The sequence below is a fragment of the Melospiza georgiana genome, chromosome 2 (assembly GCF_028018845.1).
Source record: "Melospiza georgiana isolate bMelGeo1 chromosome 2, bMelGeo1.pri, whole genome shotgun sequence".
Lineage (NCBI taxonomy): Eukaryota > Metazoa > Chordata > Aves > Passeriformes > Passerellidae > Melospiza > Melospiza georgiana.
The window spans coordinates 99,456,159-99,474,185 of NC_080431.1; the positions used below are offsets into that span (position 1 = coordinate 99,456,159).

The 18,027-nt window shown below is 37.1% G+C and overlaps 1 protein-coding gene across 1 annotated transcript in view; it reads right to left on the bottom strand.

The window, feature by feature from the left end:
* ANOS1 (anosmin 1) overlaps positions 1-18,027 on the bottom strand; it is a 133,743-nt gene that overhangs the window by 5,684 nt on the left and 110,032 nt on the right. The window contains exons 10-13 of the mRNA XM_058018726.1: positions 6,296-6,390; positions 3,709-3,880; positions 2,281-2,501; positions 530-671 (exon numbers count right to left, since the gene is read on the bottom strand). Coding sequence (XP_057874709.1) covers positions 530-671; positions 2,281-2,501; positions 3,709-3,880; positions 6,296-6,390 — 630 coding nt within the window. The remainder of the gene's footprint in view (positions 1-529; positions 672-2,280; positions 2,502-3,708; positions 3,881-6,295; positions 6,391-18,027) is intronic.

The following is an 18,027-nucleotide window of genomic DNA, read 5'->3' on the forward strand; positions in this document are numbered from 1 at the left end:
CTTTAGTGGGCCTTTAAAAGGACAAAAATATTCAAGCAGACAGATTTTGAACTAATTGTATTTTTTATTTGGCTTTGCAACACTGAGCTGTATTTTTCAGAAACACATGAAGTGCTGGAAATAGCCATTAAGAGGTTTGCCTTGCTTTAGAAATATGTTTAAGCTCTAGCTATGCTGGACTGAGCGAACCCAGAAAAATCTAATCTTGAAAGCTACGTAATCACTCCAGGCTGCACCTGGAGGACAGACCAACTTTGAATCCCAAGGGCTATAGGCATAAGCCAAAGATCTGTGGCTGCAACAAATGGCAAATGTTAGACCACAGAAACTGATTGAGAGAAAGATTTGATTTGCTGATGGACAGTCATCAAGGGAAAAAAGCCAGTATTTTCACACAGCTTAAGTTTATGGAATGCTATTGGAATCAGTAAAAGCTCTAAGGCTTGAGAAAGGTTTCCACTCTTCACATGTGGAAGACTGAAATTCTGTAACATGTCATGACCACATTTCAGAGGAGGTCAGTGCTTACTGTGGGGTGCAAACGGAGGAAGGTCGGGCGTGCGGAAGGATTTGATCGTGGCTGGCCCTTCCCCTCCAGTCGTCAGCACCTGAACTTCCAAGCGGTACAGCATGGAGGGCCTCAGGTTGGGCACAGTGAGGATGTAGTGATCCTAAAATTAAACACATCCCTTCAATTCTCAGGCCATTGGAAAATAAAACATAGCTGCTCTGCTCACACACACCAGTGGTTTAAACAGGTACTATCACTGTCAGCAGCCACAAATTATTTTCATAGAATTGCGTTAAAAGGATTTAACATATGCATCACTTTGTTGAGCGAGTGTGTTTCGAATTTTTTGCCTGCCAGTCCCTTTGAACAGACACATTTTTAACCATAATACTATGGTTTCATGTGTACAAGGTCCAAGTTGTTACAGACTTTTATGGAAAGTGTGCTGATCACTTTCCATAAAAAGCTGATATGCCCATCACTAAAAAACGAATCAAAATGTATTTTCCTAACGATTTCTTTTAACAAACATGTTCATTACATAAACTGGTTTTTATTTTGGATTTGCAAGTGGATTCTACTAATTGGTAATTTAAGTAGTGGCTGGCCTGGGGCCACTTCTGCAGCTTGTGGGAAAAAAAGGGTGACCACACTAATTTCAGATTTGTCCCAATTACACCATAAGAATTTGCCTTCTGCTCTTAAGGCATCATTTACGGCACGATGGATTCACTTTTCACTGCTCCATACCTTTTGTGGTCACTTAGACATGTGCTAAATAATTTCAAAGTAATTTCATAGAAACTTTCACATGGGAATACATCTAGCTAAAGACTCACAGACATTAAGGAATCAGAAGTTATTCATCTAAAACAAAATCAAAACTATAAATCATCTGCATTAAGCTGGAAGAAATCACTCTTCTTATTCTAAGCTGCAAAGGCCCAGGCCCAGGAAGGGGATAGCTGGAGAAGTGATGCTGGACAGTGAAGGCAGCAGGGTGTTCCTGCCACCGGCCAGGCTGGTCTGGCCAGGAATCCACAGGACAGGTGATTCAGGTTGGCACTGTACCTGCCCCATGAGGGGAAGCCAAAGCACAACATGGGAATAACTTTGGTCATTCCTGTGGGATAATTTGCTGCTACTGCCAGAGCAGACAGTAAAAGGGAAAGGAAGAGAGAAAAAGTGGGGGGAAACATGTTTTTCTGGCAAATTAGCACATATTCTGAGATGGGATTGCCTTTAACAGACCTGGCTGAAGCTGTTCCAAATCATATAAAATCCTGCATGGGTAGGGCAGAGAGAGGAGTGCACACATTGCACTGGTACACTCACTCTGCTCATCCAGAAACTCCAGCAGTTGGGCCCTGTGCATTTCAGCCCTGATTGTGTAAATACTACATTTTCAGTCAGAGTGAATGGTCCTTGGTATAAATGCCCTAAATCTTGGTGGTTTCTGAGGGACACAAGACACTATTTCAGCTCAAATCAGAGGCTTCTGCAAGTTAACCAGGTGCTAAAAATAGACAGATACATATAGTGATAGATAATTAAAGGCATCTCCAGGCTCTACAGTTTAAAATGTTTGATGTATCATCAAGAAGAGTAGCTATGCTTTGTATCTCTATCAAGGAAGAAAAATTAATTCCTTCTCCAGCTTACCTGCAGAACCAGTGTTTGACATCTGTATCACCACTAAACATTGCAAATGAGGCACAGACACACAAACTTAGGGAGCCACTGGCAAAAGAAAGTAACAGACAACTTACTGCTGGCAGTATCTGTGACTGGGAAATGATGCTGTTGGGCAAACTGTTCTGCCGGCTCTCTGTGGTCACTTCTGCCCAAGTGACCTGAAACCCTGTCATGGGCTGGTGAAGGTCTGCCTTAGATATCTTCCAGGAAAAATGGCCAGTGATGTTACCTTCCTGAACAATGAAAGATGCAGACAGATTCTCGGGTTTGGCCAACACTTTGGGTAGAACTGGCACTACAAATTTGGAAAGCAAAAAAAGATAAGCTGAACTCTTACAGATAATCTTGAATAATATTCATTTCATTTCAGAAATCAAGGTCAGGCAGAGTTTTATTTCTATTGTTACACACGATGCAGTCAGCTTTCTACCATCACATTTTCAGTGTTAACCAAAAATCTGTTTGATATATTCCACTCACATTTGGGGCCAAATTTAAACTTCAGATAAAATGCTCTCAGTTGCAGGTACAGAAAAGAAAGCTACAGCATGTGAAGGCCTAAGTGCCTCAGTCACAAGGAGCCATTCTCCTGCTCCTCATGTTTCAGAATAGCTGAACTCAGACAGGAAGTTCTGGGGCCACAAGAAAATGCACAGGGTAGCACAGAGCTCCATAATTCAGCCGAAGAGTAAAATTCATGCACTAAAACTGTAGTACAAGTTAACAGGGCACTCTGATTAGGGGAAGTTATACCTGAGTTACAGTTGCCCAGGAAGGCTGTAATGCTGGGAACTGTCAGGATAGGCATTAAGGAAATGGCAGTGAAGGCCAGCAGGGTTCTGGGTGACTTATGGAGCATGAGGGTACCCTTGGGAACAGGAGGGACCCAAGGTGAGAGGGCTTCCCTCCAGCCAGAGAGAGAGGTATCCACACCTGGCAGTGCAAAGCCATGGCTGACCTGAGCCAGGACCAGCTGACCACAGAAATCCTCTCCAACTAATATATCCATAATTCTGCAACTTCCATAGCCCTCTAGTTACACATTGTGACAATGCTGGAAAAGATTAGAGGGCCTCTATTTCTTATTTGAGAGCAGAATTAACCTAAGCAAAATCAAACTGCAAAAACAGCTTGCATCTGCAGCAAAACATTAAAAAGATGGGTCATACCACCATAATCATGTTTATAGTTATCTTCCATCATTATAATAAATACAATGGGGAACCATTCTTCCTTACGAAAAAGAAAAAAAAACACAACCATGCCATTACAGATATTTTTGTATGTCCACTACGATTACTCTTAATTGACAAAACAGTAATAATGTACTAGTCAAAATCAATGCTGTTGTGTATTTCTGTTGATTTTCACATAAGCATTAGTGATATTTTTATTTGTTTTAAATCTCTCATTTTCTATCCTAAAACTGCTTTTTAAGACTCTCTTTTGGTGATTATAAATGCTTTTGGTACTATTTGGTAGTTCTGTAGATCTTGCCTTACCTCCTTCAGCAGGACAATTAATATGCTTGTGCTTTTTTTCTTTAAATGCAGAGCAAGGTGGGGTAACAAAGAAAGTACTCTCAGCCTTAAAACGACCTTTAGATTTTGCAGGCAGAACAGTTACTTTGTATTTGCATGAAAATGACAGGTCCTTCAGAATAATGTAGTTTTCCTACAACAAGAAAAACAAAAAGATCACATGCTGAAAATAGAGCCCAAAGGAAAAAAATATGAACAAATTGAAAAATAACTTTGGCAAAAGATTAAAAGTTCTCTCCACAAAAACATTTTCCTGGATGCTTAACACATGCCAATGTGGTTTTAACTCAGAGAAGAAAGCAAGTATTGTCAATGTCATGATTATTTTCAGTAGTAAAATATATTAGTATGGTATTTGAATATGTCCTTCAATTCTACACAGTTCCTTCGACACACAGCATCAAAGCAACTGACTTCTAATATTTAGAACAGTCTCTGTGAATGATGGCAGTGGGGGTAGCAATGGGAGGATATAAATGCTAATCGAATTAAATAAATGTAAGAAAGCTGAGTTAAGCTGCTGTAAATGACAGGCTTCATCTATGTTTAACTTTTTAAAAGCACATTTAAAGTCAGCATTGCATTATGGATGCATATTTTTCCACTTGAGTACATTAAGTACTTCTATATTCTTATCAGGAAGAAAAACTCCAAAGCTAAATACAAAGCAGAAGTCTCTATTTAAGGACAATGAGTGGAGAAGAAAACTTTACATAAAGTGTAAGTGCCCTTCTAAATTCTTTGCATTGCCTGAAGTACCTTTGAAAATTACAGTCTGAAAGCTTTAACACAAATCATATACGGAAAAAAATGTTTGATTGGTTGGCTTTTATCCTGAAAAAAATCCCTAATAATATGTTACTGGCTAAGGTCAAAAGTCTTTTGCTACCTTTTAGATCTCTAATTCCCTTCAGAATCACTAATTTCCCAGGTTCTTCTGCATAACTCCCTCTTTTTTCTAATTGCAAATTAGTCCAACCTTCGCTTGGAAGGTCATTTTCACGGGACATACAAACTGGGCTGAGACTGGACTCTCTGACTTCCACCTGCTGGGAGAGTGCTCCAACAGGTTTGATCTCTCCTTAAAATTGGGACAGGACTATTTTTATTTATCATGACAGATTGGATGAATTACCATAAAATGACTGGAAATAAGGAAATGACTGGAAATAAATTCATTAATCCCACAATGCATTTGGACAGATGTCCAAACAGTCTTTCCTGACCTCTAGTGGAAATGAACTTCTTAAATGTTGTTTCTCCTATCTCCATAACATTATGTCAAAGTCATTTTTTAAATCCACCTCTGTCACAGACATCTTTTCATTAAAATCCTTTTGTTAGGATTTTTCCTGCTGAAGCTGAGAAGTTTCAGCAACAAAGTGTAAGCAGTTGTTATCTGCTGCTGTGGAATGCAACAGGTGGATCCGTGATTGGTCTCCTGTGGATGTTTGGATTTACTGACCACTCATGGCAGAGCTGGGTCTCACTCTCTGCTGAGACACAGACCTTTGTTATTCATTCTTTTCTATCTTAGCTTAGCTAGCCTTCTGAGAACTTTTCCTTCTATTTCTTTTAGTATAGTCATAATGTAATATATATCATAAAAGAATAAATCAAGCCTTCTGAACATGAGGTCAACATTCTCGCCTCTCTCTTCATCCTGCAACCCTTGTGACCACTGTCACACACCTCTAATTTGTTCTTTGCTGACCCCATGAAGCCGTAAATCTTATAAACTAACACCATCCTGTATGAGAAATCATGTCTTTTGATTTACTCCTTTACATGACATTAACATCCCTGAATTGATGGGGTTGTACAGATCAGGGTAAGAAGGAAAGGTGAATTGTGATTTTGTCCATTTTGCATAACAGACTAAACCAATTCTGATGCACCAATCACAAACTCTGTTGTTCAAATAATGTGTTATAGAGACAGATGACACTAGATTGCCATCAAATTGAGTAGGAAATACTGCCACTGCAATATATATTTGGGCTGCCATGTACTTACATGGAGTTTTTCTCCCCATCTGATATCTGTCTGACTTCCAGATTTAATATCCAGTATTTGTCACCAACAGTTCTTCTTTTCTTATCTATTATTCTCCTCAGGGAGAATAATCACCTGAAACTCATCTGCATGTCTAAAAGAAAACCTGATTTATTAATTACTATTATTACTGTTCAGTATTTGCACTGTGCTAAAGTCTTACATTATTAATTGCAGATAAAGCTCAGTGTTCTATATCTTGTAGAGATATAGAAGTACTTAGTTAAGAAGTTTGTCTGGTCTCATTTTCTGAATAACAACAAAAATAAATAAAATATTTTAGTCTAGTGTGTATTTAGGAAATCCAAGAAACCCAAAACCAGTCCAGAGACATAATTTTTGTCTTTTGCCAAAGAGGAACATAAAAAAGAAAGCATCCTTACTGATCTAACAAACAGGGTAAAACACATTTTGTGTTATGTTACAGAACTATCCTTTCTCTTGCTGCCTAGGAACTACTCAGAGTCAAGCAGGGGGCTCAAAGGAGACTTACATAAGTCAGCTCTGTTACTTTCCTAAGTCCTTTGGTGTCATTGTGTGCACAGGACTCCAGTAACCAGTGAACCTGGAATTGATTCATGCTGATATCTAAATGATGTAAAAAGAGAGGAAAAGACATATAAGTTTGTTTTCACCAAAAGACATAAAGTACATTTTCACCATTGCAACTCTTCTGGCTTCTCTGGATAAAAACAGAAGGAATTTTAAGTATTGTAGAGTTGGTAATTCCTCACTAAGCAATCTTTAATATAATGGAGAAAATATGATACACCAATGAAATTTAAACCTTGTATCAGCTAAAGGAGATAAAAAGTGAAATTTCATTTTCAGATATGTTACCATGTGCTGCTTACATTAAAAAAAAAAGAATCTAAACTGAGCATTAAAAAAAATAATCTCAATGCTGCTACTTCTAATCATCCTGCAAATACTGAGACAGACTTGGTGTCAACTGCCTGACTGTTTATATTGTTAGAGCATTGCAATACTGCTGCCTGGCACTGCTTGAGAATTCTGTGCCTGAAAATATGAAAATATGCCTGTAAATCCCCAAGCTTTCTTCTTTCAGGATAAGCCATAAAACCTTTAGTTCAGTATCTGTCCAAATAAAATTCTAGTCTTGATTCTTATGAGTAATGCTGAAGGCTTAAGTTTACTCCCATTTAAATCAATGACAAAACTTGCTGCAGTACCAACAGTATAAGCTTTCAACTTATTTTCAGCTCTTCTAGCTTTTTGTCTAATAATGCCTGAATAGGGAAGAAAAACAAAGAGAAAAAAGAATTGACAAAAGAAGGAAAACATTAGGTAGTGCAAGTAGTTCCTGACATTTTTCTGGATTTCATTCTCTATATAGGGGATGCAAAATTATGCAAAATTATGTAATTATTAATTAGCTTGGTATGACAGAATCACTAATATGCCTGACTGTGGGTTTCAGGAGGGAAAACAAATGTTTCTGATGCCTTAAGGGCTGATCTGGTACTAGACTGCTATGAGCAGTCTAGATTCAGAAGAAAAGGATTGTAAACTAAAGAGAAAATTACTATTGTAGGAAAATAGCTGAAATGGCCCCTTGAAATAGGTTTTTGCAGTAGCTGTTCTTCATAATAACATATATGCTAATTATTTTTGCAATTTCTTTAGAAACAATACTTCTTTCAAAAAGAAATCCATTAAAAAGTACATTTCCTGCTTTGTGATTGTTCCCTCTCATTTAAAATAAATAAAGAAATGGATGTGCTTTTGCTTATCTCTTGAAGTTTTCCCACTTGATGTGCCTACTGGATGAAGACAAAAACTCACAGTGCATTTGTAAGTAGGTTTCATCTGATTTCATCTCTTCCAGTTGATTCTATTATCAAATATCACCTGCTCAATGATCTTTAAGATCTCTTCTGACCCAAATTATTCTATCATTCTCTGATTATTTTAAACTTTCTTCATGGGTGGACTGCTCTTTGCAAAGCTACAAAATGTGTATTTTTGCTTGTAATACTTTTCACTTGAAATCTAGAAATAAATCACTCTCCTCTGGCTAAACATTTATCCAAGCCAATTAAACCTTGTAATTGTCCAGCAGTGAGGGATTAGATAAAATACATCTCTAGGATAGGTCACAAAATACCACTACATGGGCAGCTGGGAAAAGACAAATCCCAAGCATAAAGCCTTAGAAGAGCTCAGCATTCAGATATATTGGTGTAGAGGTTTACTGGGCCTCTGCTCAGAAATGTAATTCAAGGTAGAATCGCAGAACCATCAAAGGGTTTGGTTTGGAAAAGACTTTGAGGATCCTTCAGTTCCAACCCCCTGCCATGGGCTGGGACACCTCCCACCAGGAGGTTGCTCAATGCAACCATACAGCCTAGCCCTGTACACTGCCTGGGAAGGGAAAAAATATTTATTTCCAGCTACTGCCACATTGGAATCCTCTTGTATTTTCAAGCAGGTCCACATCCATTAATTATGTGAGCTTCTGCTCCCAGACAGTTCTTCTCTTCCTGCCTTCCTACTTCTTTCCTGCATTAGCAAACCCTTAGTAACCCACTTGTAAACACCTGCGGTTTCTGAAAACTTCTCTACTTGAAGAAAACAAAAATAGGTTAAAGAAGAATATAGAAAATTAGAAATTCATTTTAAAAACCTATCAGCTTGTACTGTGTACGTAGGGTGAAGTTTTCTTAATTCTTTTCCTGATTTTATTTGAGCTAATGAATCTTAAATTTGATAGTATTCTGGTAGTCTGATAACAACATACACTGAAATAATGGGATTTTTTAAATTTTCAGTGAGTAAGTAGACATTATCTGAAAAAGGTTTTTGTATCACATGTACAAGTACATCAGCTGTTATAAACTGGAAGGCATCATGTCAGCCAGCAAGACTAAAACTTCTTCAGTTCTCACCTCTGTATTTATGATTGCTGCTATCTAAAAAAATAGAAGATACACAGGTTAAATGCCATGTGTTAAAAAAGAGAAATGTAAAAATAATTTACAACAAACCCCCTCCAATTTTCTCATTTTAAAAAAATCTGTCCTGTCAGTGTCTAAAGCCTGACTAATACTGTGCAATATAACAGAATAAAGTATGAAATACAATAAGGAAGTAGCTACTTCTTGAGACAGAAACTTTTTAAAAACAGGGAAAAGCGGGAACTTTTGTGATTAAATAAAGCTAGAACCCTGAAAAAGTAAAAGTGTATATGCATGCATGAAGTATGCACATGAAATGACAAGATTGTTTAAGAAATTACCTTTAATATTTTTAAAACCAAAAGAAGACAAAATGCATGAAATTATCTAAAAAGTCCAATAAGAAGCTGAGAAAAATTATTAGAATATGCTTTTGTCTCATAAAGTTGCTCATCAAGATCATTATTCTAAAGTTTTATGAAACATTAAAAAGCTGATTTTGTATTTATCACACATGCAAAAGAAAAGCCTCTCCCAGCCTCCTTTCAGCAATCTCACACTGTCCTACTGAGATCACTACTATAATTTTATTTAGATTTTTGGGTTTAGCTGTCCAATGCACACTGAGGGACGGGTAATGGATGAGCTCCAGCTGCACCCAGCTGAATGTCAGCCCCTGCCACCAGAGCCCAGGGCTCTGGATCCAGCTCAGCAAAGGTTCACACACTGAGCTCACAGCCACAACTTTCTCCAAAAAGCCATCTGAGTAGTTAATATGAACAGAATATTCATTACCTAATGGGACTGGTTTTGGAGAGTTTTATCAGAAAACTCAGCCATTCCTGCTATAATAAGTACAAAACACTGTCAAGAAATTGCCAGACTGCTTCAGTCTGCCTCCCTGGTATTTCAGATGTCACAGTATCAACCTCTTTCTGAATATCTGGAGTTTTCTTGATTCTAAATTTTCAATTATGAGTCTTTATAGAGCTTTTCAACTTCATTGTTCTCATGGTTAGAATGTCTATCATTTGATACTAGAAATAATGATGCTTGCACAAACAGCAAGCATTCGTATTCCCCAGAACTCAAAATATTTGTATAGAAACAGTGAACCTGAAGGACATAATAAGTACTAGCACTTATTTCAGGAGCTCTAAGATTGTGAAATTAGTCAACAAAATAGCCACTTAAGTACAAACAGCTGACTGCTTATTCAAATAATTATTTTATTTTAAATTTATATCAATAGAAAAAAAAAAAGGCAATCCAGGACAATTGCTTTAAAAACCTCTTAATGATACTGACATGGAAACTATCTCCAGATGCCCAAGCTAAAGATTTTTAGGTCTGTAAGACAAATGTACATAACTAATCTTTTCAAATAAACTAATAGTTGAGGTTAATTACTATGACCGTGATTTTTAAAGTAGATTTTCTGAAGTATAAATTGACTTTCTAGATTTAAGAAAAATGGCTGTACAGACACCACATGATCATGTTCTTAAAATCCCATGCACTCTTAGCTCTTTTGCTCAACAAGGGTATGCAGCTAACTTTGTTGGTCAGAAATCTTACATCTCTAATTAGAAATTTATGGCTCAAGGAATGCTTTAAAGCATGTGTTTTTTTTTTAATTTACCCCAAACTGCCTTTATTTTCACATGAGTAACTCCACTAAGCTCTCTATCAATAGTGTTTACAAAGATGTTCTTCATCAGATTTTTGTGCTTTCTCCCCCTCCCCAATTTAAATGCTTTAGTTCAATTTTAATAAAAACAAATAAATGAACTTTTGATTTTTCTGGATGGAAAATGTGCATTTATTCTATATCTTCAAGCTGTAAAAACAGCTGAAAATTCTACTAATGCCAATGCCAACTACATGTGTTTGCCACTTGGAAAACTTCAGGTTCATATGCAATATTTAAGCATCTTAAATTGATAGACCTCAACATAGTCTAAGCCAAGGCTGCACAAAAGTATTAGGAATACTAAATCACCTCCCCACAGAATTTAAAGCTCTGTGTATCATTCAAAACAATAATCCAACAAAATTTCAGGTAATTCTGCAAGTTCTCCTAAATGGAACTTCTGGTTTAAATGGTCCTATAGTTTATTTAAAATAAACTACATTTTAAAGGGGTTTTTTTTTATTTTTCTCATCATTTTCAACCTCTTCCATGTTTCTGTTTTGTACAAATACATTGCTGCTGAATAATTTCATCTAATGTGGTTTCTTTTTACCACGCTACTGCAGACAGCTACTTTCTCTGCCTCAAATACTTCTTCTCCTTTATATTGCAGTTACTGTTCCAGGAGAGTGCCAAATTGACTCTCGCAAGGAGCTGAAGCTTTGTACCTGAAAAACTGGCATAGCAGGGGCATTTTAGCAGTGAAATTTGCTCATGCAGCCCAACATCATCAATATGGAGCCACCCCAGAAAACCAGCTAAGCAGAGATTTTATTTATTTCTTTGTATCCTGCGATCCACAGCAAGAAAATTGCAGCAGACTGTGTCAGGAACTGGGGCGAGTTCTGCCACTGGTGTGCTTGAGGTCTTTAGGCAAAGCACGTCATGGCTCCTTATCTCTGTTCCACCCTGTCAAGTGGTGAAAATGATAACGGTGTGTGTTGTAGAAGTATTTCAGCTCTTGCATGTTATTCTGATGTGGGTCTCTACTATTTGGTAGAAAAATGCCAATTAATACCAGCTGTGACAGCACTATTATGCAGGCAACTAAATTACAAAAAACTTGTTAGAAGGAAAATCAAATGGGATTTGCTGGAAAACAAGGTTTCACAGCAGAATTGTTCAGCAACAGCAGCTCAAATTAAGGTTTAATTACAATAAAAATGTCTGGCATCAATAAACATGGCAACATCAAGGTGATTTCTGCATCATGACAGGATTGAAAGTAATTAACATGCAGAGTCTGATAGATTTTCCCATTAGAATAAAAAAAGGTATAAAAGTAAATTTTATAAAATAAGACATATGAAAACCTTTATCTGCTAGCATAAAATCAGCAATTTAATACAAATAACCAGCAGCTTTGAAATAAGTATTTCATTAAAAAAAAAAAAAAAGTTCTGTCCTTTTTGTCGCAATACCTCAACAAACTGACTCCCTCCAAAATATTTACACATAATTAATATGCTAACTGTATGTCAAAAGGAGCTGTTATCAAAGCTTGGAAGATAATGAGCCATATGTAAACCTGTTGTCCTCATTCAAATTTCTTCAAACAGAATGCCATAAGGAGGATGAAATATCTCTGAACCTATTGAGCAAGAAAATTATTAAAATAATTTGTTTTGCGTGCAGCTAAAACTTTATTATATTTTGTTAGTTCTGATATTTCATCTAGCAAACCACAATGATATTTTTTGACATGTTTTTTTGTTTTTCTTTGCATACTGGCGAGATTGTTCTTACAAGCTTCTGAGAACAGGGGCCATTATTCAACAAAGCACTTGGGCATATGAACAGTTGTGTTAACTTCAGTAGTTAAGGGTAGCTAAAGCATCAGGGCAGAAAATTTAGATAGAACCTAGCAAAAACAAGACACTAATGATCATCAAAACTGTGGTTAAAAGAAGGTCTTGAACATGTCTTTGATGGTCTTAGACTAATAGGAAGAAAGACATATAAAAAAATTAAGTGATTTCCTTTCTGAATTACGTGTCCTGCAGCATTACTTCTCTAAAAATAGGCTAGAGCAAGGGGAAAATATTTTATATTTAATATCACAACACAGGGCAGAATCTGCTCAGGGCACATGAAGTACATGCCTCAGTATCTACAAGCTTGATTAATTGATTCTACTGTAAAGTCATAGTGTGATTTTTCAGAGCTCTGCATAAATCCTGTGTCAGTATAGCATCCAGGAAAAAATATTTACCTCACTGTATTGAATGGCAAAATTGTAGCAATGGTAAATGGTGAAATTAATGATGCCTTGCATAAATCAAAAGATATTATCAACTATGAAGTGCTTAAACACTTGTACAAATCAAAGACTTCCTGAAGAAATGCTCCTGCTCTTTCTCCTCCCAGTACATAACCCTCTTTACAGATGGGCATCTATTACAACCCAGCACTTACTCCAACCCACCACCCCAGCAGAAGGATGAGCAGCAGTGTCTGCCCTGCAGCAGCACTTGCCTGCATTTCCACACCACAAACTAGAATGGAAATATTTGAGATTAATGTGATGAAGTGTCTGCTGCTCTCTCAGCCTCATGTTCATCTGTTTATTGGAAAAATATTGTTTTCCATGTCTACACAGACATCTAATATATGCAGTTTACCATCAATGCTTTTTCCTGATGAAATTCAGTTGCTGGAGAGGTGCTGAAAAATATGCAGGGAAGGCTGAAATATGGACAAAATCCAAGTGAACAAATGAAGCAGTGTTATTTACTACTAGTTCCTTCAGTTTTGAAGACATGATTAGTGTGAAGTGATTCACATTGTATTTTTTACATTTAAATAACAGCATGATGGAATATCAGTTTGGGAAGAGATACTTCAGTGTACTGCAGGGAAGCAAAATATGATCTCAGTCAGTAGTAGATCATAACATTTATTCATTACTTCATAAACTGGTTCATGAGCCATTGTATTACTCTGATTCATGGTGTCCAACATTTGCAATCTGAATCTAATGATAGGACAAGAAGAAATAATATAATAAGAAGTACTATTTTACTCATGGTACTTTAGCAAATGCAAAATGAGGTAAACGCAATTTACCTCCAACTAATGTTAAAATGCTGCACTAATGTGCTTATGTATTGCAAGTCTCTCTGCGCTCCCCTTTTCCTTGTAAAAACCACTTGTTTTGTCACAGGTGTTTTAGGTAAGTTCTCTTGAAAAAAAAAAATTATAACAGCTCTGTGTCTTTTGCTTCCTCTGCATTGATTCACCCGATGGTGTAAAAAAAAAGAAAATCCTAAGTTTTGTTTGGTTATGAAATTCACAGTACTCGTGACACCTCTTGAGAAAAAAAGCTTTTTAATAATCACCTATTCAAGCAGTATGTTTAAAAATAACACCAAAACCTTCAGCTGACATTTAAACTTCACTCAACAAACAATTCTTAAGAAGACAAACCATACTGTTTCCTGCTCTTACATGGAATATAAGCAGTTTCGATTAAATTACAAAGATTTTGTTTCTCACGTTATGCCATTTAAAACAAACTTTCTTTCTACAGAACACATTCTTTGTATAATAGAACAGTAAGCCTTTCCAAAAATGATATTAACAATTACTGTGTAATTTAAAGACAGGCCTGAGACACAGTATTTTTGTCCATATCTGGACCTAGGAAGCCTCAAGGTTTGAAGATGTTTATATTGAGGGATTTAAGCCTGGGATCATCTCTAAGCCGGATTACCTCTACCCTTACTTATTTTCCCACACACAACATCCTATACAAAGCGAGTTCAACAGTATCTCATTCTGGTTTTCCATTACAAGGAAATTTGCCTCTTGTAAGCTCCAAGTCTCACAATAGCTGCTTGTAGCCTGAATAGAGGCTTTCTACATTATTCCCTCATAGCTAGATTTTCAAAGCTAGCTAAGCATCCCAGACCTGAATTTAATGGAAAAGAAAAAAAAACCCAAACAAACAAATCCAAGGCTCACCAAGGTTATACATACACTGAAAATGCCACCAGGTACTCTACCGTTAACTTTAGACTTCTGTTTAACTTTGAAAAATAATTTAGACAAGCAGACTGTGTAAGTTTACTACATTGGGGGTAAGTAATCTTGGAATCTCACCAAATTCCTGAGCCAAAGTACAGACTCATCTTGCCCCTAATTCCACAGTGGGAAGAGAGGCAGGGATGGACCAGCTACTCCCTTCTCTCTCAGACCTCACGCAAAAGCCATACATGGGTAGGTTTGCATGCAGTGATCCATGGAGTTCCAAAACTGGACTTTCCTGATATGCATTATGGAACATCATACCAGGATGTTGCTTTGCTGAACTGGTATTCAAAAAATTTACAACATTATTCTGCAGCTTCTACATCTGCAGTTTAAGATTCATGTGTCTACGAGAAACAGAATACAGCAAAACCAGGTTAAATATCTATAAAATCATGTGCATACAGACAAGGTAAACAGAGCAAGAATTAAGATTCATATAAATGTGGAAGAGTTGGCTCCAAGACAAAAAAATAAAAGTGGTTCTACATGGAATAAGCACATAAAATTCAGGAACTCCATCACTCAGGATGTTTCAGACACCCTGAATCATGGTGACTCTCATAGGACACTGGATATTATTGTGAAGATAAATTCATCAGAAGTGAATAAATACAGTGAAATCACATTGGGCTCAAGAATTTTGACCACCTAGAAGTTGTCTGAAGCTGGGACAGTAATATGCAGAAATGCTGTTACACTCTTGCCCTATTCTTATGTTCCTTTGGATTGGCTTTTGGCCACTGCCAAGGACAGAACACCTGTTGGGTGGGATCTTTGGTCTAGACTACTATGGATATTTTTGCATCTAGTTTATGGTCACAGGAGCAAAAGAAACTGACATTAACATCTCATTATCAGCATCAGCTGCATATATGGGTCATCTTAAAAATTAGATTATAATTTCAGTTTCAGAAACTGTTTTTCTGGTTTCTTTTCCTCCAACTCTACCTAGTCCTTCAAATAGTCCCATTTCCTTCTCCTATTTGTAGTGTTTATGAGACTGGTTTTATGGCCACCTTATAAACCAGCTAATTAAAAATAGAGATTAAAAAGATGCATGTGGAGGAAAATTGACCCAGTTTACAAGAGGACACTCATTAGTTTAAACCACTTTCACCATAAGGATGATGACTCCCTGCTGACAGGTTAACCTACCCTGGATCAAAAGATCAATGCTTCATCCAGAACTTAGGCAGGCTAAGAGAGCACTCATGAGCAGTTATTAGCCCATAGCTCATGAGAAGCATCCTGTAAACTGCTGAACCTCAGTACCTTTTACTCACAGCAGGAATGGTAGGATTGCTCCAGGAATGAGAGTGTAAGCCTGTGAGACAGAGCTTTGACTTAATCTGACCTAGTGATACAGTTTGGGGAAAGGAGAGGAAGAGCTCAGCTGGTCAGAGCACGGTGCTAACAGCGCCAAGGTTGTGGGTCTGATCCCCATAAGGGCCATTCACCCAAGAGCTAGACTCAATGATCCTTCTGGGTCCCTTCCTACCCAGAATATTCTGTGATTCCATATTTGGATTGTAAAAAGCTTGCCATTTTACCCCTCAATTATCAAGACAGCTTCACATCAGACATTGCCATTGCCAAGTTTAGTGATACTATATATGTATGCATATATATTTATAAAAAGTACTGTGTTTGTTGTTAAAATAATTAGCTTTATAAGTTGTGTTAATACTCAGGAAGTAATTAGAAGTTGAAAAAATTGTACTAGTCAGACACAGACATATTGAAGGTACATAAAGATGCTGAAAATGTATTTTGAAAATGCATTTTTTCCTGAAGAATTAAAAATCAGGCAAGAGTTTATTAATTAGTTGGCCAGTTAATTTCTTCGGCGTCTCCAAGGGGATTAAGTCTTGATAAATGACTTTGCAATGGAATATTGGAAGTGTATCTGCAATCCAACTGCAGGTGTGCATTCCAGCTAATGATGGTCTATCTTTGGATTGAACTCACAGACCAGGTAATTTGCAATTACATTTCTATTTAAACTTTTCATGTAAGTTCAAAAGAAATCAGGGTTCAATGTCTATCAGTGACTAAATTAAGAATTAAAAGAAGACTTCTTTTAAATGCATAAATTAAGGTAAATTAAAAGCACTTTCACAATGACTAAAGATGTTCTGGATTATGATTCAGGTCATACTGAGGACTTGTGCACAGCCCAAACTACATAAATTAAAAAATTAACCAATAAATGTATAAAGTGTACAAATGTACAAACCAGTCCAGTACAGCCTTCAGCAAACACCAGCGGGTGCCTGTTAAGTAAAATCTGTGTTCTGTGCTGTCTGTGCTCTGGGAACTCAGTGGGTAGTTCTGATTTGACTTGTGATTATTTGATTTCCTGGCAGACTTTGAATCAATTCCAATTACATTCCTGAGACTAGCAGTTGGACAAACTTGCCTCTAAATCTCTCATACCAAGAGCTTTAACCACCTACCCTGAAAGGTCTGGAGGTTTGGAAGCAAGTGCAAGGCAACAAGTAATGGTTTTCTGTTCTGCCTGTGAAATCATGAAGAAATGCACTAAACTGTGCCTTTGGAAAGACTTTCCAATATTGTCCCATTTTCAGGGGAGATGCCACTGAGGTTGCCATCATTGTAAATGTAATTTTAAAACTTTTAAACTGGCCTCACTAATCAATTGCAGACTATTTGAGAATTTGAAAACCATCTGCTCTACCAAATTTTATTATTTGTGGTTGATGTTTTTCATGACTCCCACTAGTAACATTTTAAGTATTGTAAGTATTTCACATTTGGACAGAAACCAGGGTCCTATAGGCACTTCATAAAGCAAAACAAGCAGAACTGGAGACAGTCAGATGCTACCCTTTACATCCTTTTAAAAAAGGCAGAGAGATTTTTTTCCTGAAACTACATTAAGACAAGGTAGAGGAGAAAGACAAAGTTAGGGAGGGGTAGGAACCATAGGAACCACACAGACACTTCTGACAGGATGTTCTTTTAACTCCAGAATAATTTCCCATGATAAATAAAGCTTACAGCACTACCTATCTCCCCAGGCTCGATGCTGTGGAAGCCCATAAGATAGAGACATCTGAGTCAGGAGTAGTACATATGGAAAAGCAAATTCTGTAATATCTGCCAGTGAGTTTCTAAAGAGGTGATCTAGTTGAAGAGTCCTGTGCTTAGAGCCAGCTTTACTAATTAAATCCCTAAGAACTAATGCATATTATGCATACCCACACAATCAGCCACTGCTGAGACAAAGTCCCTGTATTCTCCTGGAAGTCTGAGGGCAATATATTAGTTTATACTTCACTATAATTAGTCAGGTCATTTTGTTGAAAGAACCATCTGGACCATAGTGATATCTTGAAGTACAAGTATTTTACTGCTACAATATCAGTAATTGGAATATGCCAGCTGCTCAAACACTAATCTGCCCAATGCAACAGCTAGTACCAAACCAAATAATGCTTTAGTGTTCAGCAAGTACTGCAGAATTCTTTACAGGAGCTGGAAACTCCAACTGCCACTGAAGGATTTCTTTACCCTCAATGGCCCTACTGCCATGAGAAAGGACCATTTGAATGTGTTATC